At 40.3% G+C, this 25,557-nt stretch overlaps 1 protein-coding gene across 1 annotated transcript in view; it reads right to left on the bottom strand.

The window, feature by feature from the left end:
* The window catches only part of LOC121859877 (endophilin-A-like), a 44,984-nt gene that overhangs the window by 8,006 nt on the left and 11,421 nt on the right, over positions 1 to 25,557 (bottom strand). The window contains exons 3-4 of the mRNA XM_042356835.1: positions 11,885 to 12,018; positions 3,740 to 3,806 (exon numbers count right to left, since the gene is read on the bottom strand). Of these exons, the coding sequence (XP_042212769.1) occupies positions 3,740 to 3,806; positions 11,885 to 12,018 (201 nt within the window). The remainder of the gene's footprint in view (positions 1 to 3,739; positions 3,807 to 11,884; positions 12,019 to 25,557) is intronic.

Raw genomic sequence — 25,557 nt, 5'->3', positions numbered from 1 at the left:
GGCATAGAGTGAGGGGAGGAGGAGCGAGCTTTGTTCCTCACCCTCACAGCACAAGTGAGGGAGAGGAGGCCGAGCTTTGTTCCCTCACCCTCCCAGCACAAGTGAGGGAGGAAGGGAGGCAGAGGTGTTCCTCACCCTCACAGCACAAGTGGGGAGGAAGGGAGCGAGCTTGTTCCTCACCCGCACAAGTGAGGGAGGAAGGGGCGGCTGTTCCTCACCCTCACAGCACAAGTGGGGAGGAGAGGGCGAGCTTTGTTCCTCACCCTCACAGCACAAGTGAGGGAGGAAGGGAGCGAGGCTTGTTCCTCACCCTCACAGCACAAGTGAGGGAGGAAGGGAGGCAGCGTGTTCCTCCCTCACTACAGAGGAGGGTGCTCACCCCAGCACAAGTGAGGAGGAAGGGCGGCGTGTTCCCTCACCCTCACAGCACAAGTGAGGGAGGAAGGAGGCGTGTTCCTCACCTCCAGTGGGGTGTTCCTCACCCTCTGGCAAAGTGAGGGAGGAAGGGAGGCGGCTGTTCCTCACCCTCACAGCACAAGTGAGGGAGGAAGGGAGGCAGCTTTGTTCCCTCACCCTCACAGCACAAGTGAGGGAGGAAGGGCGCTTTGTTCCTCACCCTCCCGAGGGGAGGAGGGAGCGAGCTTTGTTCCCTCACCCTCCAAGCACAAGTGAGGAGGGAAGGGGCGAGCTTTGTTCCTCACCCTCACAGCACAAGTGAGGGAGGAAGGGAGCGGCGGTGTTCCTCACCCTCACAGCACAAGTGGGGAGGAAGGGGCGGCGGTGTTCCCTCACCCTCACAGCACAAGTGAGGGAGGAAGGGAGCGACGGTGTTCCCTCACCCTCACAGCACAAGTGAGGGAGGAAGGGGGAGCTTTGTTCCTCACCCTCACAGCACAAGTGAGGAGGAAGGAAGGCGGCGGTGTTCCCTCACCCTCACAGCACAAGTGAGGGAGAAGGGAGCGGCCTGTGTTCCCTCACCCTCACAGCACAAGTGAGGGAGGAAGGGAGGCGGCTGGTCCCTCACCCTCACAGCACAAGTGAGGGAGGAAGGAGGCGGGCGTGTTCCCTCACCCTCACAGCACAAGTGAGGGAGGAAGGGAGGCGGCTTTGTTCCCTCACCCTCACAGCACAAGTGAGGGAGGAAGGGCGAGCTTTGTTCCTCACCCTCACAGCACAAGTGAGGAGGAAGGGAGCGGCGTGTTCCTCACCCTCACAGCACAAGTGAGGGAGGAAGGGGGCGGCGGTGTTCCCTCACCCTCACAGCACAAGTGAGGAGGAAGGGGGCGGTGTTCCCTCACCCTCACAGCACAAGGTGAGGAGGAAGGGAGGCGAGCTTTGTTCCTCACCCTCACAGCACAAGTGAGGGAGGAAGGGAGACTTCTCACCCTCACAGCACAAGTGAGGGAGAAGGGAGGCGGCTTTGTTCCTCACCCTCACAGCACAAGTGAGGGAGGAAGGGCGGCGATTTCCCTCACCCTCACAGCACAAGTGAGGAGGAAGGGGCGGCGGTGTTCCTCACCCTCACAGCACAAGTGAGGGAGGAAGGGACGGTGTTCCCTCACCCTCCAGCACAGTGAGAGGAAGGGGGGCGGTGTTCCTCACCCTCTGGCCAAGTGAGGGAGAGAGGGGCGGCGGTGTTCCCTCACCCTCACAGCACAAGTGAGGAGGGAGAGGGAGCGGCGGTGTTCCCTCACCCTCCACAGCACAAGTGAGGGAGGAAGGGGCAGCTTGTTCCTCACCCTACAGCACAAGTGAGGGAGGAGGAGCTGAGCTTGTTCCTCACCCTCCCGGCACAAGTGAGGGAGGAGGAGGCGAGCTTTGTTCCTCACCCTCACAGCACAAGTGAGGGAGGAGAGGGGAGGCTTGTTCCCTCACCCTCACGGCACAAGTGAGGGAGGAAGGGGATGAGCTGTTCCCTCACCCTCCTGGCACAAGTGAGGGAGGAAGGGGCGAGCTTGTTCCCTCACCCCTCGCACAAGTGAGGGGAGGAAGGGAGGCGAGCTTTGTTCCTCACCCTCACAGCACAAGTGAGGGAGGAGGGGGCGATGGGTTCCTCACCCTCACAGCACAAGTGAGGGAGGAGGGGCCGGCTTTGTTCCCTCACCCTCACAGCACAAGTGAGAGGAGGAAGGGGAGCGAGCTTTGTTCCTCACCCTCACGCACAAGTGAGGGAGGAAGGGAGGCGGCGGTGTTCCTCACCCTCACAGCACAAGTGAGGAGGAAGGGAGGCGAGCTTGTTCCTCACCCTCAGCACAAGTGAGGAGAGAGGGAGAGCTTTGTTCCCTCACCCTCACAGCCAAGTGGGGAGGAAGGGAGGGGCGGTGCTCACCCACAGTGGGGGGAGGGGCTGTTCTCACCCTCACAGCACAAGTGAGGGAGGAAGGGAGCGAGCTTTGTTCCCTCACCCTCACAGCACAAGTGAGGGAGGAAGGGAGCGAGCTTTGTTCCCTCACCCTCACAGCAAAAGTGAGGGAGGAAGGGAGCGAGCTTTGTTCCCTCACCCTCACAGCACAAGTGAAGGAGGAAGGGAGCGAGCTTTGTTCCCTCACCCTCACAGCACAAGTGAGGGAGGAAGGGAGCGAGCTTTGTTCCCTCACCCTCACAGCACAAGTGAAGGAGGAAGGGAGCGAGCTTTGTTCCCTCACCCTCACAGCACAAGTGAAGGAGGAAGGGAGCGAGCTTTGTTCCCTCACCCTCACAGCACAAGTGAGGGAGGAAGGGAGCGAGCGGTGTTCCCTCACCCTCACAGCACAAGTGAGGGAGGAAGGGAGCGAGCGGTGTTCCCTCACCCTCACAGCACAAGTGAGGGAGGAAGGGAGCGAGCGGTGTTCCCTCACCCTCACATCACAAGTGAGAGAGGCAGGGAGCAGGCAGTGTTCCCTCACCCTCACAGCTCTACTGACAAGATTGCCAAATGGCAATGTAATACAGTATGTTTTTCTTTTCTTTTATTTATTATTACTAATTTTATTCATTCCTCACATTTACTGGTACAGTACTCGTATATATTATTTTATGTACAAAGACTAAGTTCTTTTACACGCAAATCATCCTCTCGGTGATGTGATACATTCAACTGCCTAATCTGGCAGTGACCGAGGATGGGCAGAAACTCCAACACATCCAGAGTGGATTACATGTGTTATGCCCTGCCATAAGGTAATGTACCAAAGTTAAACAGTACGTACTTATATTTTTCTTGCATTAGATAGTAAATGAGAGTAGTTGTGCACCATTTATCATTAGTTAGGTAGGTTTTGTTCTTGTTTGTGAACCGATTTTGTGTTTATCTATTCGTGATAAGTAAATTCACCTAACGAATGGTTTTTGGAAGCTAACCCATTCATATCTCGAGGGATACCTGTACAGTACTTCATTCAATACTATCTTCATTTTTTTGAAGTTGGTATATTTTCAGGTTATATTGTTCTCATACACTCTGTAAACATAATTTCTCTATGTTTATACAGTATTACAATTCAGAAAAATCCACATTTCAGAAAGGGCCCGGTCCTAATTGATCCAAATTTTAGAGGTTCCACTGTACTACTGAACTCTTTGTAGAAGCTTAACAAGGCACATCCAGGCTACAGTATTTATATACTGTACTCTGATCTATACAATCAATCTATTATTCAGCAGTTAAGTTGCAATAAAATTTAGTGCTTATCTGTTTAGACAAGGAGTTCACACAACACACAATAACAACATCCCAGAAACAACACACACAGATATTTACCCTTATCCTTTTTTCTCTTCTTGCAATCGAAGTCTAACCTCCTTCCTTGCAGCTTCTTGCGGTGGTGCTGTGAAAGATACACATAAAATTATATCACGTGCAAAAACATAATAAAATAATAAGTAAGGTATAGGGACAATACTGAAGAGTTCATAGAATGAAGATCATCATACAGTACAATAAGTTCTCGTTTAACGTTAACCCCGATAACGTTGTTTCTTTATAACGTCGCTATTCTTTAGATACAGTATTGTATTACACCACAATTACCAACATCCTTCATGTTGTGTTGGCTAGATGGCTACGAAAGAAATTCTGTAAGTTTTATCTACGTATTAACCCAGCTGGCGCTGGCATCGTAAGGCAACTCGACCAACTCAACTTTAAAAACAAAGCACGGAGTAGACTTGAGGGTAGACTAGAGGGTAGACTCGCATTTTTTCTACATTACACTTTGTTGTCGTGTTTCTTATTATTTGTGAGAGGATTTCCCCATTATTATTTGTTTGTATGTATTTTAATAATAATAATAATAATAATAATAATAATAATAATAATAATAATAATAATAATAATTATTATTATAACAGTTTATTGAAAGAGCATGGCAGCCAGAAGGCTGAAAACATAGTTACATAATTGGGGAATGGGTCACTTGATTGACAAGTAACATAAGTGATTCAAATGATATAGGAAGTCCTCGCTTAAAGTCGTGGTTATGTTCCTGTAAACCACAACGTTAACGGAAATTATTTTCCCCATAAGAAATAGATAAAACACGCTAGTTACGTTCCCCAGCCTCCACATAGCCAGCATCTTCTCCATCACAGAACTTCGAGCACGACCTGTCTTTGTTGCATTCATAGAAGTACCACTTCCAGCACTAGCCTTAATCTTGTCTGTGCTGGTCCTGACAGTACGCGCTGTTGTGGGGGTTAGACCTAGCGCAACACCAATGTCCACCGCACGTTCATCTCTCTCAAAACAGTTTAAAACCTCCATTTTCGTAGCAAGGCTAATGGTCTTGCGTTGCTTCTTCACAACACTAGCATCACTAACACTTGATGGGTGCTTGGTAGCCATTTCAAATGGTTACACTACAGTATTTATAGCAAGAACACTTAAGCACGCACGTATGGTGTGGAAGCTTAACAAAGACTGGGTAGAAAACGCTTGGGGACGCTGTGACGCTCCGTGAGAGAGCGTAGCGGGCCAAGATGAGCGAGGGTGGCGCGCCATACAAAGTAGTCCGTGTTGGGTGACAACGTTATAACGAATCGGTTGGGTCGTAAAACAATGTTGTCGGAATCATGGGTATCTAAAGAGTAGCAACGTTATAATGAAACAACATTATAGAGGGCAATGTTAAGCGAGGACTTATTGTAAATAATAACTAAGTGGGGAGAAGGTTGTAGTACAGGGCATTTCAACATAGTGACAGGGCAAAAAGGTAAGATTGGCTGGAAGTGAATATATACACTGGTTGATTAAGAGTTGTTGATAATTTTTATAATGGTTGGGGCTGGGCTGTTCTTATATTGTGTGTGTGTATGTGTGTGTGTCTAAACACACACATACTGTATACAATACAGGTAAAATAAATAATTGTCCTAAGGGCAAACACACAAAGGGAATATACATTTCTTTGCACACAAGTAAAAATGTACCCCCCCCCCTCCCCCCGGTCAGCAAATGTTATTCGCAGATTTGGCGATTCACGGCCATTTTGTGAACCTAGCCCCCACGAATTTGAAGGTCTTGCTGTACATAGTAGAAAATTTTTCAGTAACATGAGTGTTCAGTCTAAGAAAGATTTATCTGTGTCCACTATGTAACCATTCATCTGGCAACAATACAGGGGCATCAATAACCCTGTTATTGAAATATCCATTGTATATACAGTAAATACTTCACTTTAATGAGTTTCACATTAAAGATTCATCACAATAACATCAGTAATGATATTTGACACCAACACATTAACGATACATTTCAACACAATAACGATCAGTAGCACAAGTTGATAGTCACTCTGGACGGCCACCTTGATGACATCAGTGAGGGGGTGGTTTGTTTTGATCAGAGCGTGTGAACAGGAGTTGTGGTGTAACCTACTCACTTATCTGTGACTGTGTTACGTGAGGGAGATGACAGCACTGTTGATGATAATGTTCAAGATTTACCTGCGTGTGATCAGTTAGATGATTTACCGCTAGACTTCACTGGCTCTGGGACTGAAGGATTAGGTGGTGGTGGTGGGGAAGCAGTGCAGTGTGAGAGTGTGAGGGCAAGGGGGCACCAACACCACTCTCCTGCCCTGTATGACAGCAAACAGTCTCATTAAGCAGTTCAATGAGTGTCTAAAGATTAGTTATTATTAATTATTAACTCTACAAGCAGTATTAATGTGTGTCAATAAGTGGTTGTAATTTTTTGTGGGGGTTATAGGGGTGAAAGTGTCTGAGGGCTGGTACCAATTGACCCATTTAGCATGTAAACTATACTCACCACATAAACAATTTTCGCTTCAATGACCGTTTTCATGGTACCAATTTTATTAGTGGACTAACCAAAATTGTCTCTGAAGTTTTTCAAATTTCAACATTTTCTCAGGATAAGGGGGGGGGGGGGTTACAGCACCCCCTAGCCTCCCAACTGATGTCCCTGTCTGGTATAGTACCCCTTTCCCGCCTTCAGGGAAGTCAGCTTCCATGTCGAGGAAACTCTGGTGCCACCCATGCAGTTGAGTCCATCAACTAAGAATGCAAGTCAACACTCCCTGTCAAATCTGACTTGTCTAGCAACAAGTTGTACTCTTATGCCTCATTGTAATGTACTTCAGAGATGCACTGGCTGAATGGTTGCTTTCAAAGCCAGCAAGGTTTGAGGCTCAACATGATGAACACTACTGGAGGGCTCATCTGCATCTCAAAACCTTAAAGAGCCATAAACAGGGACTCCAAGCTTCGACCTGCACATTTTTTGCTGATGAGGAAGCCATCAAGGAAGGGAAGGCAGCATAGTCACATGTCCATGCTTATAAAATAATACTTCCAGCTTGAACCCATTGTTTATAGTCAGTGAGAGACTTGCGAATATGATCCTCTTCCTTAACAAGAACATGAATTAGAAGTACAGTAGAGTAGACACTCCTTGTGTTTTACAGTCATTTCTTATGGAAAGAGACACTGTTTTGTTAATTATCAATTCTAAATAATTAAGGGGTTCGACTGATAACAAATATCTTTGTTACGTACAGTTTTTTAGTTTCTTTGTGATTACACTGCTGTACGAATGTGTTTGAATAAAAAATGTATTACATTCCCAATATAGGCTTCAATTAATTATTATGATTGATCAACAATTGGCATTAGTGTATTGTATGTGTGAAGTTGTGAACTGTGACGGAGTAATGTTTATAATCATAATGATCAGAAGCATGTATTTATTTCCAAAATGATTGGCATTATTTTTATACGAGGGAATTTATATTTCTGTAATGTAAACAGATAAGAAGTACCTCGGTACATGTTTATTTCTAAATTATTGATATTATTTTTTAAAGAAAATTAGATTTTGGTAATTAAAAAAAAATATTATACCTACCAAAGAAGTAAGGAATAAACATCTTTCATTAGTTTCTTAAGTCTACTGTATTCCCCAAATAAAATAAAATGAAAATATTTAATGCATTTACATGCTGTCCTCCCAAGACAGGAGTGAGATTAGCAGTCCCGTGACTGTGAGGCATGGGGGAGGCCTTTTAGTTGCCCCCTATAACTATATGACAGTACAGTATTTGCTTTCTTTGAGGAATCGATTCTGGGATCGATTCCTCTATTGGCACTGAGAATCGGAACAGGTGATTCCAATTTTAACGATTCTTGCTCAGTCCTATAATCCATCAACGGGTCAGTGTTGCCAAACGTACGATAATTATCGTACATGTAAGATAATTTTACCCTTGACATGATAAACAATATCTTTTCCTATTATTGCATGATTTTAGGTTCAAATCTGAGAGCACAGTAATTGAGTATCAAAATTGCCCATGTCATCAATGGCTGTCTTAGTCTGCCTACAAAAGTACAAAGACTTTCAATGAGTGTCTTATTTTGCCTGCCAACATTAATGATAGCTCATTAATGCAGAAGTTAGATGACCAGTAAAGAATGTTGCCAATGTATCAGGATAATTTAACTGTTATTGAAACTGAGTCACCTGATGGGTTCTGGATTGTAATGTAACAAAAATAACCAGCTTTAGCAGACCTGGTAAATTTTGCACTGATTGCTCTTAGTCTGCCATATTACAATGATGAATGTGCGAGTGTTCAGCAAAGTGAATATCTTAAAACTAAACAAAGAAATAAGTTAAAAACTGAAATGGTAAATGGAGCTCTTCTCTCATACAGTGCCTCAAAAGTTCAGGGTCATGTGAACAATTTATTCCATCAAATGATATGCTGGCTCATATGGCTAATCATACAAAGATATATCAAAACTTGACAGCTGAGGATCTTGAATAATAATGTTCATATACTTGAGGAATTTCTTTTTTACAATATGGTATTATCATCTCAATTACTGATGTTTATGCTAATTTTCCCAGTTCTTTTATTTCTACAAATAATCTGTATAACTAACAGAAAGTGTCTGAAAAAATATTCAGTTTAATATGGCTGTACATGTCTTGTTCCTTATTATTGTTATAAGGATTTTATCTAGTTGAAAACAAAATCAGTTATGATTTCACTATTTTGAGTTTTGTGGGGAGTATTACTTCCCAAAAAATTTTCAAGATGTTGTACAGGTACAGTAACTACATCAATAAAAAGGTAATTTTCCAACAAATAAAGTTAATATACTAATAATATCTGGAAGTGTACGATAATTTTGACAAAGAAACGATAATTTTGAGGATCCAGCATGATAATCGACATCTGAAAATCTGGCAACACTGCATCAACACCCTCACCATAGGCTTATGTAGAAAATAGTTTATTCTCAACAAATGCCTCAAGAACATGTACAGTGTTGGCTTGCTAGGAAACAGAGCCCTCACGGAGGTGGCGAATCCGCGCCTGTTCAGGCTCAAGGAGAAAACCCTGCAGTTCCGGTTCACGGTCAAGTACTTGCCAGGGAAGCGGAACTGTGCCCTATCCCGCTTCCCCTCCCTCAGGGCGACGCCCAGCGCAGAGGACATGGACCAAGAGGAGGACCTGTGCGCTGCAGTGTGTGCGGTCACAATCGAAGCACTGGATCAGGATGGATGCATCACTATGGACGAAGACACCATGTGCAAAGCGGCTGCGGACGACCCAGTGTACAAGATTCTAGAGTTGAGATGATGGATTTCCTCAAGTCATGGGGGGTCGAGGTGCGGCTCTTGTCAGCCCACTTCCCCCAGTCCAATGGCAGGGCAGAGGCTGGGGTCAAGGCCGCCAAGAGGCTCCTCAGGGATAACACTGGGCCCGAGAGTAGCCTGGACTGCGATAGGACATCCCAGGCCCTCCTCCAGTACCTGAACACGCCTCTGCAGGGGGTGAACAAGTCGCCCACCCAACTTGCCACCGGCCGCCAGCTTCGTGACAGCGTTCCCGTGGCCAGACAGCACTATAAGGTGGACCAGCACTGGCGGCGCTTCATATGAGGGAGGAGCGCTTGGCCAAAGCCCAGGATGGGATCCTTCTGTCACGGGGGGAGGTATCCCGCTAGCTGGCTCCCCTAGCTGTGGGGGCGCAGGTGCGTGTGCAGGACGCCGCTACCAAGCTCTTTGACAGGACGGGCATAGTGGTGGAAGCCCGCCCTCACAGGCAGTATGCCGTCAGGTTGACTGGCAGTGGCAGGGTGTCCATCCGCAACAGACGCCACCTGCGATGCGGCACCACCCCTGTGCCTGCCACTCCTGTGGTGCATCACGCTATGCCTCCTGGCCTCCCTTCCGTGGTGCCCTCCGTACCCGCGCCCTCGCTCGCACCCCCGGCCCCTTCCCAGTCGGGCGTGGCCAGGCCCGGGAGAGGCCGCAGGCCCCCGGGTTGGTTGGCTGACTATGTGGTATAGTGTATGTGGTGTAAAATTAGTTTGAGGTTTTTTTTTGGTGTGCCTTTGTTTAATTGTTTTTTCTTGCATTATTTTTTTTATGACTGCATTGTTTTCCTTTTGTGAGTTCAAATGTGCATTGTCATTTCCTTTTAACTTGGGGGGAAAGATGTGAGATTGTGAGATGGAGTATCATCGTACGATATGTTTTCCCATGTGTGGAGGCGGGAATTTGTCTGTGGTAGCGCCGGGTTGCCAGTCACTGTCTGACGCTGCAAGAGTAAAGTCTCCAAAGAACCTGGTCTATTATTCAAACCTCTCACACTTTCACGTTTTTATCTGACAGAATGATTTAATAGCGAATGGTTGGAAATTAAGGCTGATCAAAATAATTATCTTAATCAAACCGTCACGGTGATGTGAATGATCAGAGTAAGAATCACGATCATATGGTGATCACAATATACAGTGAACCCTCAAAGATTCGGACCCAGTGAATACAGATTTCTGAAGATTCGGACAAAATTTGGGGGTTCCGGGGTCAAAGAAACCTCCCTAAGAAGCATTCCCAAAATAGAGCAAAGATCATCTTGGGCCCGTGTAACTAATAAGCTGTCAGTGCGCAGGAAACAGGTGCCCGAGGCAGAAACATAAAGAGTTGTCAATTGTTGTTTGTGGGAATATTATTTCATTCACTATAGTAATATGATAAGATGTTTCTTATAATGTTATCGCAGGTAAATTTGTTTATCACTGTGCCCATCACCGGCTTCCAATTAGACTACAAGATATGTATTTTTCCCAAATGTACGCCTTGCAACATGCTGTATGCCTGGCAACGGGAGCAGTAAGGGGAGTAAGTGAATGTATTTGCTAATTAGCACGTCAGCTGCTGTTGTAACTCGTCGCTCCTCCCTGCCATAGTTCACTGGATTTACTGTTATTATTAATGTTTACTGATATAATAGTGCTTAATAGTGATTAATAATGGCATTGTAGCAAGGTTAGACTTGTCACTGTAACCACCAGGCTACTGGGCCAAGCTGTGAGGTGTTATGTTTGTTTTCAACTCGTATTTTTGGGTTGATATACGTAACTTTCTTCATTTACTTTTACTCAGTTACAGGTACACTCCATCCTACATACATAGTGAAAAAAGTAAAAGAAATAATTGTCCTAGGGGCAAACACGTAAAGGAAATATACATTTCCATGCACACAAGTTTGCTGGCTCAGTGAGGGAGCGGGAGGACAGTGCAGAGTGGGGAGCGTTGCTAGGGAATCGGCATCCCAACTGGTCTCCATTGCTATGATGAAGCAGGGTGTGTATGCAAATGGCAACTGTGTTAAACTTTCATTTGGCTTTTAATTACTGATTTGGCAATACAGTATTTTTTGTTGTAACTTATTTATTGGTATTAATTTTACTTATTCCTCACATTTCCTGGTACTGTATATTACTTTAAGAAAACTCTGCCTACAGGAGGAAAATACACACAAAAGTTTTTTCCTAAATACACCCTGGTAAAATGGGGGATGCATCTTATATGCTGTTAAATACGGTACCATATTTTTTGTGTTTTTCATATCATTATTTATCGTTTTTATACATTTAGTACACTTGCCAGAAGATATGAACAATTGTTTTTTTCGGACACGTGGTCCCCCTTTTAGTCCGGATCTTCGAGGGTTCACCGTTTAATTCTCAATACAAACTGTATTTACACCATGTATTATACAAGTAGTACATTGCAGATATAAATTACTGAAACAATACTAGTGTAATGCAACACACACACACAGTTACTGCCACCGGTAGTCCCCCGGCTACCTCGCACAGTCCGCCACTACAACAAAATTCAGCCCATAAGAGCCCGCACTGATAGATATAAGAATAGCACCATCCCATCTATTGTTAAAATAATAAAAAGCTCCTGATTTATGTACTGTACAGCCCTGTAAATGTATTGAACGTATATTGTTATGTCGAAATCACATATAAGTTTGTATATTTTCAGCCACCGGCTGCAACTCTATTAATAAACCGTTTATTATTATTATTTATCAGAGAAAGAGAGAGAGAGAGTACAGTACTAGGGACACACCTGCACTTCCTTGATATCTTTGGTAGCTAACTGATGAAGTGGCTCCAACACATTTATCTTCATGTTGTCATCCAGGTTGTACTTGATGTCAGCGATCTGTTTCATACTCTCTCCCGTCTCCACCAGGGCCGCCGCTGCAAACAGTGAAACACACAGTGAGACAACCAACTTAATGCTGGTAAAAGATATACTGTACACATATACACCACTGTATACCTGCACTGCCTATAAACATACTGAATCACTAAAATATGAAGTTGTTCACAGTTATATTTCCCGCCTCGACTGAAGGCTGTTCGCTCGAGCGGCCAAGTCTGTCACACTCGTCCACCAATTTTCAGGAACTGTGCAAACTTTCAGTGTGATTCTGATCTATTAAAATGTTAGTTTTGCAAAATGTAGTTTTACCCATACGTAATTTGTCTTAGTATGCCTTATTGTGGGTGAAAATAAGTATAGTATATTAAATGCGTCCTCTGAAAGCGTAAATTTGTTACCAGAGTTTAACATTTAATTCATGTATAAGATTTCTGATAAACTTTCTACGCACTTACTGATGTTTGAAATAATGAATGTATGTATCTTTATATAATTTAGCTAAATATCTTTCTCGTTAGAAACGGTCATCCCAACGATTATGAATAAGCTCATTTAGAAATGCATCATTATTACAGGACGAAATCAAACAGATTTGCAACAGCCAATCAGATGTAACTCATGAGGAGGGGGCGGGGCATCTTTTCTCAGCTGAGAAAAAATGCACTTTTTTTATAGTCAAGGTCACAGGCAAGGAGGGAGATAACAAGCCCTTCTTCGACCACTTGTACAAAACTAATACAGAATAAACTTTAGAAGCTAGTAATCCTGCAAGTCACCAATAACAAAGGCAGCTTTTATCTCAGAGCCCAATACTGTACAGTACATCACCACTGTTCTTACACATGGGGGAGAATGTGTATATTAGCCCCTAGTTTATTTTACTTGATCATTAAACACCTTAATAACAAACACCAACATTTCTTGATATTGTTTTGAAGCAAGGATTCAAAGATTCAAAATTCAATGGTTGTAAAAGTTAAATGTAAATCTGCCTCATTACAGTATACTTCTTGATGGAATCTTCTCTTGATAGTTGTTCTAATATACAGAAAGTAAATCCAGAGGGTGAGAAACGAAAACACAAGTGTGAAAAGCATTTATGAAATCATACAACCCGATCTAAACTAACATTACCGAACATATAGTGTACAGTACGAGAATGGTTAAGTTAGGTTAGATATACTGTAATGAGTTTATGTAGTGAAGGTCATAAGAGATACCCCTGCTAGATTTCCATACTGCACATTAAAACGAACACATCTCTAATTATCCATTAAAAAAAAAAATAATAATAATTAGAGTAGGGGGCCTCAGCCCAACATTAACCATTCAGTCTAGTTTCGCCGTTTCATTTCGTCTTATTTTTGACAGCATCTTTATTGAAAGGTTTGTTGAAGAGCGTAGAATGTGAGAGAGGCGCACCCCAGCTTACTTCACCTGATGATTAAACACCCTGCCATAACCTAATTCTCCAGGTAGCATAAGTGTGTTTTATCATCAGGTGAAATAAATTGGGGTGTTTAATCTTCAGTTGATAATACAAATAGGTGATGCTTTAATGTTTTTGGTGAGCAGAATGAAATTTGATAACATTGGTGAGGTTGATCACCTTCCTGCAAAATTTATAAAACAAATGGGCATGAATGGGATAAAATGTTTGACTAAAATATTTAATTAAATATGCAAGTACAGTCTCTCCTCGACTTACGACATATTCGACTTACGACAACCCGGACATACGACGGCCATGGTCGTATAAAATATTTTTCACATTACGTATTTTCGAGTCCCGACGTTAGTGATCGCGCTGTGTACTGACAAAATTTTTGTTTATAATTCCCTTTAAAATGGCTGGCAAGCGTAAAAGTGAGAGTTCTCGTGGTGCTGAGAAGAAAAAGACACACATTTTAGAATTTCTATGTACAATCAACCCTCGCTTTATGCGGTCCCACATTCCGCGTTTCCACGTTTACGCGGTTCCCTGCCGAAACCGGAATGCTCACATTCCGCGGTGCGTGTACCCCTTTACGCAGAGAGCGTAGTATATTGTATATCTACACTGTTTACGTAGTATATTGTACTTGTATATCTGCACTGTTTACGTAGTATATTGTACTTGTATATCTGCACTGTTTACGTCTATTGTATATCTGCATTGTTTACGTAGTATATTGTATATCTGCACTGTTTATGTCTATTGTATATCTGCACTGTTTATGTAGTATATTATATATCTGCACTGCTTACGTAGTATATTGTATATCTGCACTGTTTACGTAGTATATTGTATATCTGCACTGTTTACGTAGTATATTGTATATCTGCACTGTTTACGTAGTATATTGTATATCTGCACTGTTTACGTCTATTGTATATCTGCACTGCTTACGTAGTATATTGTATATCTGCACTGCTTACGTAGTATATTGTATATCTGCACTGTTTACGTAGTATAGTGTATATCTGCACTGTTTACGTAGTATATTGTATATCTGCACTGTTTATGTAATATATTGTATATCTGCACTGTTTACGTAGTATAGTGTATATCTGCACTGTTTACGTAGTATATTGTATATCTGCACTGTTTACATAGTATATTGTATATCTGCACTGTTTACGTATATTGTATATCTGCACTGTTTACGTAGTATATTGTATATCTGCACTGTTTATGTAGTATATTGTATATCTGCACTGTTTACGTAGTATAGTGTATATCTGCACTGTTTACGTAGTATAGTGTATATCTGCACTGTTTACGTAGTATATTGTATATCTGCACTGTTTACATAGTATATTGTATATCTGCACTGTTTACGTAGTATATTGTACATCTGCACTGTTTACGTAGTATATTGTATGTAGTATATTGTACATCTGCACTGTTTAAGTAGTATATTGTATGTAGTATATTGTACATCTGCACTGTTTACGTAGTATATTGTATATCTGCACTGTTTACGTAGTATATTGTATTTCTGCACTGTTTATGTCTATTGTATATCTGCTGTTTCGTCTATTGTATATCTGCACACTGTTTATGTATATATTGTATATCTGCACGTTTCGTCTATTGTATATCATATTCGTAGTATATTGTATATCTCTGTTTATTCGTATATTGTATATCTACTGTTATATAGTTTATATCTGCACTGTTTCGTAGTATATTGTATATCTGCACTGTTTACGTCTATTGTATATCTGCAAATATATTGTATATCTGCACTATTTATGTAGTATATTGTATTTCTGCACTGTTTCGTTTGTATATCTGCACTGTTTACGTAGTATATTGTATATCTGCACTGTTTACGTAGTATATTGTATATCTGCACATTTTCGTAGTATATTGTACTCTCTGTTTACGTCTATTGTATATCTGCACAGTTTATGTAGTATATTGTATATCTGCACTGTTTCGTCTATTATATCTGCACTGTTTCGTAGTATATTGTATATCTACTGTTTACGTCCTATTGTATATCTGCTGTTTACGTAGTATATTGTATATCTGCACTTTCTTCGTATATTGTATATCTATATACGTATATTATTATATCTGCACTGTTTCGTCTATTTGTATATCTGCACTGTTTACGTAGTATATTGTATATCTGCACTGTTTCGTAGTATATTGTATATCTGCACTGCTTTACGTATATTGTATATCTGCACTGTTTCGTAGTATATTGTATATCTGCACTGTTTCGTCTTGTATATCTGCACTGTTTTACGTAGTATATTGTATATCTTGCTTTCGTAGTATATTGTATATCTGCACTGTTTATGTAGTATATTGTATATCTGCATGTTTACGTCTATTGTATATCTGCTTACATAGTATATTGTATATCTTTTTCGTCTATTGTATATCTGCACTGTTTCGTATATTGTATATCTGCTGCTTCGTAGTATTTGTATATCTGCACTGTTTAAGTAGTATATTGTATATCTGCACTGTTTACATAGTATATTGTATATCTGCACTGTTTATGTCTATTGTATATCTGCACTGTTTCGTAGTATATTGTATATCTGCACTGTTTCGTAGTATATTGTATATCTGCACTGCTTCAGTATATTGTATATCTGCACTGTTTCGTATATCTGCACTGTTCGTGTATTGTATATCTGCAGTTTACGTAGTATATTATATCTCTCACTGTTTAAATCATTGTATACCTGCACTGTTTATATAGTATATTGTATATCTGCACTCTTCGTAGTATATTGTATATCTGCACTGTTTCGTAGTATATTGTATTTCTGCACTGTTTACGTAGTATATTGTATATCTGCACTGTTTATATAGTATATTGTATATCTGCACTGTTTCGTAGTATATTGTATATCTGCACTGCTTCTAGTATATTGTATATCTGCTGTTCGTAGTATATTGTATATCTGCACTGTTTCGTAGTACATTGTATATCTGCAGTTTCGTGGTATATTATATATCTGCACTGTTTCGTCTATTGTATATCTGCACTGTTTATATAGTATATTGTATATCTGCACTGTTTACGTAGTATATTGTATATCTGCAATGTTTACGTAGTATATTGTATATCTGCACTGTTTATGTCTATTGTATATCTGCACTGTTTACGTAGTATATTGCTATATCTGCACTGTTTCGTCATTGTATATCTGCACTGTTCATAGTATATTGTATATCTGCACTGTTTGTAGTATATTGTATATCTGCACTGTTTACGTAGTATAGTGTATATCTGCACTGTTTCGTAGTATATTGTATATCTGCTGTTTATGTAGTATATTGTATATCTGCACTGTTTACATAGTATATTGTATATCTGCACTGTTTCGTGTATTGTACATCTCTGTTTCAGTATATTGTATGTGGTATATTGTACATCTACTTTTTCTCTTAGTATATTGTATATCTGCACTGTTTACGTAGTATATTGTATTTCTGCACTGTTTATGTCTTTGTATATCTGCACTGTTTCGTAGTATATTGTATATCTGCACTGTTTACGTAGTATATTGTATATCTGTACTGTTTCGTCTATTGTATATCTGCACTGTTTATGTAGTATATTGTATATCTGCACTGTTTCGTAGTATATTGTATATCTGCACTGTTTACTTAGTATATTGTATATCTGCACTGTTTCGTCCTATTGTATATCTGCACTGTTTATATAGTATATTGTATATCTGCTGTTTAAGTCAATGTATATCTGCTGTTTACGTAGTATATTGTATATCGCTGTTTACGTCTATTGTATATCTGCACTGTTTACGTATATAAGTATATTGTATATCTACTGTTTTCGATTATATTGTATATCTGCACTGACTGTATATTGTATATCTGCTGTTCGTAGTATATCTCCTTATATTGTATATCTGCACTGCTTCGTTATATTGTATATCTGCTGCTATTAGTATATTGTATATCTGCACTGTTTCGTCTATTGTATATCTGCACTGTTTTCTTTCATTACGGTATATTGTATATCTACTGCTTACGTATATTGTATATCTACTGTTTACGTAGTATATTGTATATCTGCACTGTTTACGTCTATTGTATATCTGCACTTTTAATATATATATCTGCACTGTTTCTTAGTATATTGTATATCTGCACTGTTTCGTCTATTGTATATCTGCACTGCTTCGTAGTATATTGTATATCTGCACTGTTTTTAGTCTATGGTATATCACTGTTTACGTAGTATATTGTATATCTGCACTGCTTCGTAGTATATTGTATATCTGCACTGTTTTAGTTTGTATATCTGCACTGTTTAGGTAGTATATTGTATATCTGCACTGTTTACGTAGTATATTGTATATCTGCAATGTTTCGTAGTATATTGTATATCTGCACTGTTTCGTGTATATTGTATATCTGCTGTTTATGTATATTGTATATCTGCACTGTTTACGTAGTATATTGTATATCTGCACTGTTTACGTAGTATATTGTATATCTGCACTGTTTCGTAGTATATTGTATATCTGCACTGTTTACGTAGTATATTGTATATCTGCACTGTTTACGTCTATTGTATATCTGCACTGTTTCGTAGTATATTGTATATCTGCACTGTTTATGTAGTATATTGTATATCTGCACTGTTGAAAGAGTATATTGTATATCTGCATAGTTTCTAGTATATTGTATATCTGCACTGTTTATATATTGTATATCTCACTGTTGTATTGTATATCTGAGTATATTGTATATCTGTTGTTTAATATCACCTTATGTATATTGTATATCTGCACTCTTCGAGTATATTGTATATGCACTGTTACGAATATTGTATATCTGCACTGTTTAATAGTATATTGTATATCTGCACTGATTACGTAGTATATTGTATATCTGCACTGCTTACGTAGTATATTGTATATCTGCACTGTTTCGTATATTGTATCTGCACTTTTCGTGTATTGTATATCTGCAGTTTACGAGTATTTGTATATCTGCACTGTTTCGTCTATTGTATATCTGCACTGTTTTAGTATATTGTATATCTGCTGTTTTGTAGTATATTGTATATCTGCAATGTTTACGTAGTATATTATATCTGCACTGTTTCGTAGTATATTGTATATCTGCACTGTTTCGTCTATTGTATATCTGCACTGTTTCGTAGTATATTGTATATCTGCACTGTTTAAGTAGTATATTGTATATCTGCACTGTTTTACGTAGTATATTGTATATCTGCACTGTTTATGTAGTATATTGTATATCTGCACTGCTACGTGTATATTGTATATCTGCACTGTTTCGTAGTATATTGTATATCTGCACTGTTTACGTAGTATATTGTATATCTGCACTGTTTACGTAGTATATTGTATATCTGCACTGTTTTCGTATATTGTATATCTGCACTGTTTACATAGTATATTGTATATCTGCACTGTTTACGTAGTATATTGTATATCTGCACTGTTTCGTAGTATATTGTATATCTGCACTGTTTACGTAGTATATTGTATATCTGCACTGTTCGTAGTATATTATATATCTGCACTGTTTCGTAGTATATTGTATACTCTGTTTCGTAGTATATTGTATATCTGCACTGTTTATGTAGTATATTGTATATCTGCACTGCTTACGTAGTATATTGTATATCTGCACTGTTTACGTAGTATATTGTATATCTACTGTTTCGTAGTATATTGTATATCTGCACTGTTCGTAGTATATTGTATATCTGCACTGTTTATTAGTATATTGTATATCTGCACTGTTTAGTGGTATATTGTATATCTGCACTGTTTCGTAGTATATTGTATATCTGCACTGTTTGCAGTAGTATATTGTATATCTGCACTGTTTCGTAGTATATTGTATATCTGCACTGTTTACATAGTATATTGTATATCTGCACTGTTTACGTAGTATATTGTATATCTGCACTGTTTAGTAGTATATTGTATATCTGCACTGTTTCGTGTATATTGTATATCTGCACTGTTCGTAGTATATTGTATATCTGCACTGTTTATGTAGTATATTGTATATCTGCACTGTTTATGTAGTATATTGTATATCTGCACTGTTTCGTAGTATATTGTATATCTGCACTGTTTATTAGTATATTGTATATCTGCACTGTTTATGTCTATTGTATATCTGCACTGTTTCGTAGTATATTGTATGTCTGCACTGTTTACGTAGTATATTATATATCTGCACTGTTTCGTAGTATATTGTATATCTGCATTGTTCATTAGTATTTATATATCTGCACTGTTTACGTAGTATATTGTATATCTGCACTGTTTCGTAGTATATTGTATATCTGCACTGTTTACGTAGTATATTGTATATCTGCACTGTTTCGTAGTATATTGTATATCACTGTTTACGTAGTATATTGTATATCTGCACTGTTTACGTAGTATGTATATCTGCACTGTTTCGTCTATTGTATATCTGCACTGTTTCGTAGTATATTGTATGTCTGCACTGTTTCGTAGTATATTATATATCTGCACTGTTTCGTAGTATATTGTATATCTGCATTGTTTACGTAGTATTTTATATATCTGCACTGTTTTAAATTTTGTATATCTGCACTGTTTACTTAGTATATTATATATCTGCACTGTTTCGTAGTATATTGTATATCTGCACTGTTTAGTATATTGTATATCTGCACTGTTTCGTAGTATATTATATATCTGCACTGTTCGTAGTATATTGTATATCTGCACTGTTTTACGTAGTATTTTGTATATCTGCACTGTTTCAGTAGTATATTGTATATCTGCACTGTTTACGTAGTATATTGTATATCTGCACTGTTTCGTAGTATATTGTATATCTGCACTGTTTCGAAAGTATTTTGTATATCTGCACTGTTTACGTAGTATTTGTATATCTGCACTGTTTCGTAGTATATTGTATATATCTGCACTGTTTACGTAGTATATTGTTTATCTGCAGTTTACGTAGTATATTGTATATCTGCACTGTTTACGTAGTATATTGTATATCTGCACTGTTTACGTAGTATATTGTATATCTGCACTGTTTACGTAGTATATTGTTTATCTGCAGTTTACGTAGTATATTGTATATCTGCATTGTTTACGTAGTATATTGTATATCTGCACTGTTTACGTAGTATATTGTATATCGGCACTGTTTACGTAGTATATTGTATATCTGCACTGCTTACGTAGTATATTGTATATCTGCACTGTTTACGTAGTATATTGTATATCTGCACTGTTTACATAGTATATTGTATATCTGCACTGTTTACGTAGTATATTGTATATCTGCACTGTTTACGTAGTATATTGTATATCTGCACTGTTTACGTAGTATATTGTATATCTGCACTGTTTACGTAGTATATTGTATATCTGCACTGTTTACATAGTATATTGTATATCTGCACTGTTTACGTAGTATATTGTATATCTGCACTGCTTACGTCTATTGTATATCTGCACTGTTTACGTAGTATATTGTATATCTGCACTGTTTACGTATATTGTATATCTGCACTGTTTGCATATATTGTATACCTGCATGCTGGACCACTGTAAAGTTCTATGACGATAATATTAAATATGAATCCATCACCAGGCGCTGTTTGTGTAGAGGACACTCAAGTTGCTGCCACATGGTCTAGGCCAGCACGTCTCCAGTGGTCGTCTGGGGAACTACTGTCTGAGAGCACCACGCTGCCTACCCATAATCACATTCACTCTCCCTCACTTACCACCACTCCCTCATTCACCACCACTCTCCTCATTCACCACCAATTTCCCTCACCACCACTCCTCCTCACTCACTACCACCCTCCCTCCCTCATTAACCCACACCTCTCCCACTCACTATCACCCTCCCTCACTAACCCACACCTCTCCCACTCACTACCACCCTCCCTCCCTCATTAACCCACACCTCTCCCACTCACTACCACCCTCCCTCACTAACCCACACCTCTTCCACATGGCTTACAAGAAATTAATAAACTGTGATCTCATATTTCTAGAGAAATGTCAAAACCTTCAATATCTTTGAAAATCTTAAAACAAGACACCAATAGTGAAGATACAAAGGAGAGAAGGGTAGGGGGCGCAGGGAGGTAGGGGGAAAGGGGGTGGGTGGTAGGGGGCAGCGAGATATAGGGGGCAGAGAGGCAGAGGGAAGGAAGGGAGGTAGAGGTGTGGTAAGGGGAGTAGAGGTTAGCAAGGCCCCGCCACATCTCAGGTCAGGTGTTGGCAACTGTGGCCGTGACGTCACCAGAGTTGGCACACTGCCTGGCCTGACGTCATCCTGGGTCAAGGCTGAGTTACCTGGGGTCATTATGAACACCTGTGAATTACCCGAGGGTCATATGAGCACCTGTAGGAATGAGAAGGAAAAGATGAAAACAAAGACGAAGATATAGAAGACAAAAGAGGAGGGAAGAAAGAAAATATGAATATTATGGAAACAACAAAGAACGAAAATAGAAATAGACGAAGGAAAAGAGGAAGATTAAGATGGTAAGTGTGGAGGAAACAGTAAACAAAGAACTAGTTACTAAGGCGCAGTAAACATGGTGGTAATGAGGCCAAGGTAATGTGTTTTGGGCGGGAAAATGGCCACACTAGAGAGGGTTCCCGCTCATTACACCATTAAAAATAAAATAACATAAAATAGGAAGAAAAACGAGTAAGAGTAAAACCAGCACACAAATAACATTGGTATTGAAATAAATTTTCAATAGTAGTGATGATAATGATGATTATGTGCGAAGGGAGAGTATATGTAATCGTGAAATCACGCAAAAAGGAAATAAAACCAAATACAGTGTATTATACTAAACACTAAAATTTATGCTACGAACTCAATATCAAAGATATTTTTATCTTTTATTTAAAATTTTACAATTTACATCGATTTAATACATAATCTTCTTTTCAAAATCTGTACTAAAACTATCATAATTAGTTTAGTTAGATATATTTAAGTGATAGCACAAGTCAAACGCGGGTGGGAGACGCCGTAGAGTTAAAAATGGTCCCCTGTTGTCACACACAGGTCACTGACCCACATCAGGGCCTGGAGGGCGAAAATATAATGATAATGATAATAATAATAATAATAATAATAATAATAATAATAATAATAACAATAATAATGATAATAATAATAACAATAATAATAATAAACTATTATTATTATAATAATTTAAAAATTAAAAATCAAATACTAAACATAATAATAATAACCATAAATAAATACACAAACGATAAAAATAAACCAAGAATGAGAAACGATATACATTATGTATGTTGTGTTGTCAAAGTAAGAGAAACAATTGAGACCCAGCAATTGTGTGTAAAGGAGGCAGAAAGTCAGATCAGCAACCTGGGACTTGGTCACATATGGCAGCAGGGTCTACCATAATACAACACATTATCTGACGTCGGTGTACAGTACTGTATATGTGTAAATGGACACATTCCCTGGAAACACTATTTTCCATCCACTTACCTGATGGCGGACGGAGACTTACTTCCCTCAGTAAATTAAGTGGTGCGGAAGTGGTAGCAGTGGCACACGACCTCGCATTTAAGAAGGTAAGAATAAAGAAAAAAGAAAACAACAAAGGAAGAACAAAGAAGAGAAAAAGAGGAGGAATAGTCATAGCGCATACTGATATAAGAATAGATTATTTTTGCTGTGTTGGATCTATCTCGGGCTCTCGTAAAACTCTTTCAACATTTATCAGAGTACATCCACACATGTACACCACACACATTAAAATTACACACTGTAGCAAGGGGTCACCCCGTTTCTGGCCAGCCACTAGCGTGACGGACGTCCACCAATGGTAATCACGTTAAGGAGGAAGCAGAGTCATGATTGGGTGATCCGTGACCAGGGCCACTCTTACCCACGTAATGTACCCCAAGATGCTCTCTTGTAACAGCCTGAGGGATATTCTATAATGATATATTCCTCGGTGAGACATTCTTAGCAGGTACAGATAGACTCAGCAGCTGGCTACACCTGGCGCGCGCACACACACACACACTTAACACCCAGGTGACAACCCCCAGGTAACAGTAACACCCAGGTAACAGCAACATCCATCCAGGTAATAGGAAAATCCAGGTAACAGCAAAACCCAGGTAACTGCAACACCCAGGTAACAGTAACACCCGGGTAGCAGCAACACCCGGGTAGCAGCAACACCCGGGTAGCAGCAACACCCAGGTAGCAGCAACACCCGGGAAGCAGCAACACCCAGGTAGCAGCAACACCCAAGTAACAGTCACACCCAGTTAGCAGCAACACCCAAGTAACAGTAGGTAGCTACCAAACAGGGAGGTACTACCACTTGGGAAGATATTGGAAGCATAATGTGTTGTCTATGGTAGACCCTGCTGCCATATGTGACCAAGTCCCAGGTTGATGATCTGACTTTCTGCCTCATTTACACACAATTGCTGGGTCTCAATTGTTTCTCTTCCAAGTTTCTCACTATTGATTTTTTTTCATTCTTGTATTTCTTTGTATTTATTATTATTATCACAGTGTTGTTATTATTATTATTATTACCATTAATATTTTATTTAACTTTTTATTATAAACTTTATTTACTATGAATTATTATTATTACATTTTCGCCCCCCGGACCCCGATGTGGGTCAGTGACCTGATGCCGGGTGGGCTAATACCCATAAAAAAACACCCAGGTAGCAGCAACACCCAGGTGACAGCAACTCAGGTGACAGCAACTCAGGTAACAGCAACACCCAAGTAGCAGCAACAACCAGGTAACCGCAACACCTAGGTAGAAGCAACACCCAGACAGTAACACCCAGGTAGCAGCAGCAGTAACAGTAACACCCTGGTAATAGTAACACCCAGGTAACAGTAACACCCTGGTAATAGTAACACCCAGGTAACAGCAACACCCAGGTAACAGCAACCCCAGTTAACAGCAACATCCAGGTAACAGCAACACCCAGGTAACAGCAACACCCAGGTAACAGCAACACCAGGTAACAGCACCAGGTAACAGCAACACCTAGGTAATAAGTAACACACCCAGGTAACAGCAAGCGCAGGTAACAGCAACATCCAGGTAACAGTAACACCCAGGTAACAGCAACACGTGCGGTAACACCCAGGTAACAGCACGATTAACAGCAACACCCAGGTGCAACATCCAGGTAACAGCAACTCCAAGGTAACAGCAACACCTGGGTAACAGCAAAACCCAGGTAACAGCAACACACAGGTAACAGTTACAACCAGGAAACAGCAACACCCAGGTAACAGTAATACCTAGATAACAGTAACAGACAGGTAACAGCAACATCCAGGCAACAGTAACACCTACGTAACAGTAACACTCAGGGTACAGAAACACTCAGGTAACAGAAACACCCAGGTAACAGCAACACTCAAGTAACAATAACACCCAGGTAATAGCGGTAACAGCATCACCCGTGTGACAGCAACTCAGGTAACAGTAACACCGAGGTAGCAGCAACACCCAGGTAGAAGCAACACCCAAGTAACAGTAACACAGGTAACAGCAACACCCAGGTAACAGCAACATCCAGGTAACAGCAACATCCAGGTAACAGGGACACCCAGGTAACAGCAACACCCAGGTAACAGCAACACCCGGAGGTAACAGCAACACCGTAACAGCAACGAGTAACAGCAACACCCAGGTAACAGCAACACCCAGGTAACAGCAACACCCAGGTAACAGCAACACCCAGGTAACAGCAACACCCAGGTAAACAGCAACACCCAGGTAACAGCAACACCCAGGTAACATCAACACCCAGGTAACATCAACACCCAGGTAACAGCAACACCCAGGTAACATCAACACCCAGGTAACATCAACACCCAGGTAACATCAACACCCAAGTAACAGCAACACCCAGGTAACAGCAACACCCAGGTAACATCAACACCCAGGTAACAGCAACACCCAGGTAACATCAACACCCAGGTATCAGCAGGTAACATCAACACCCAGGTAACAGCAACGCAGGTAACAGCAACACCCAGGTAACATCAACACCCAGGT

Source organism: Homarus americanus, unplaced genomic scaffold, assembly GCF_018991925.1.
Source record: "Homarus americanus isolate GMGI-L3 unplaced genomic scaffold, GMGI_Hamer_2.0 scaffold15524, whole genome shotgun sequence".
Lineage (NCBI taxonomy): Eukaryota > Metazoa > Arthropoda > Malacostraca > Decapoda > Nephropidae > Homarus > Homarus americanus.
Note: the sequence above shows the minus strand (reverse complement) of the source record. Positions and strands in the feature narration are given on the sequence as shown.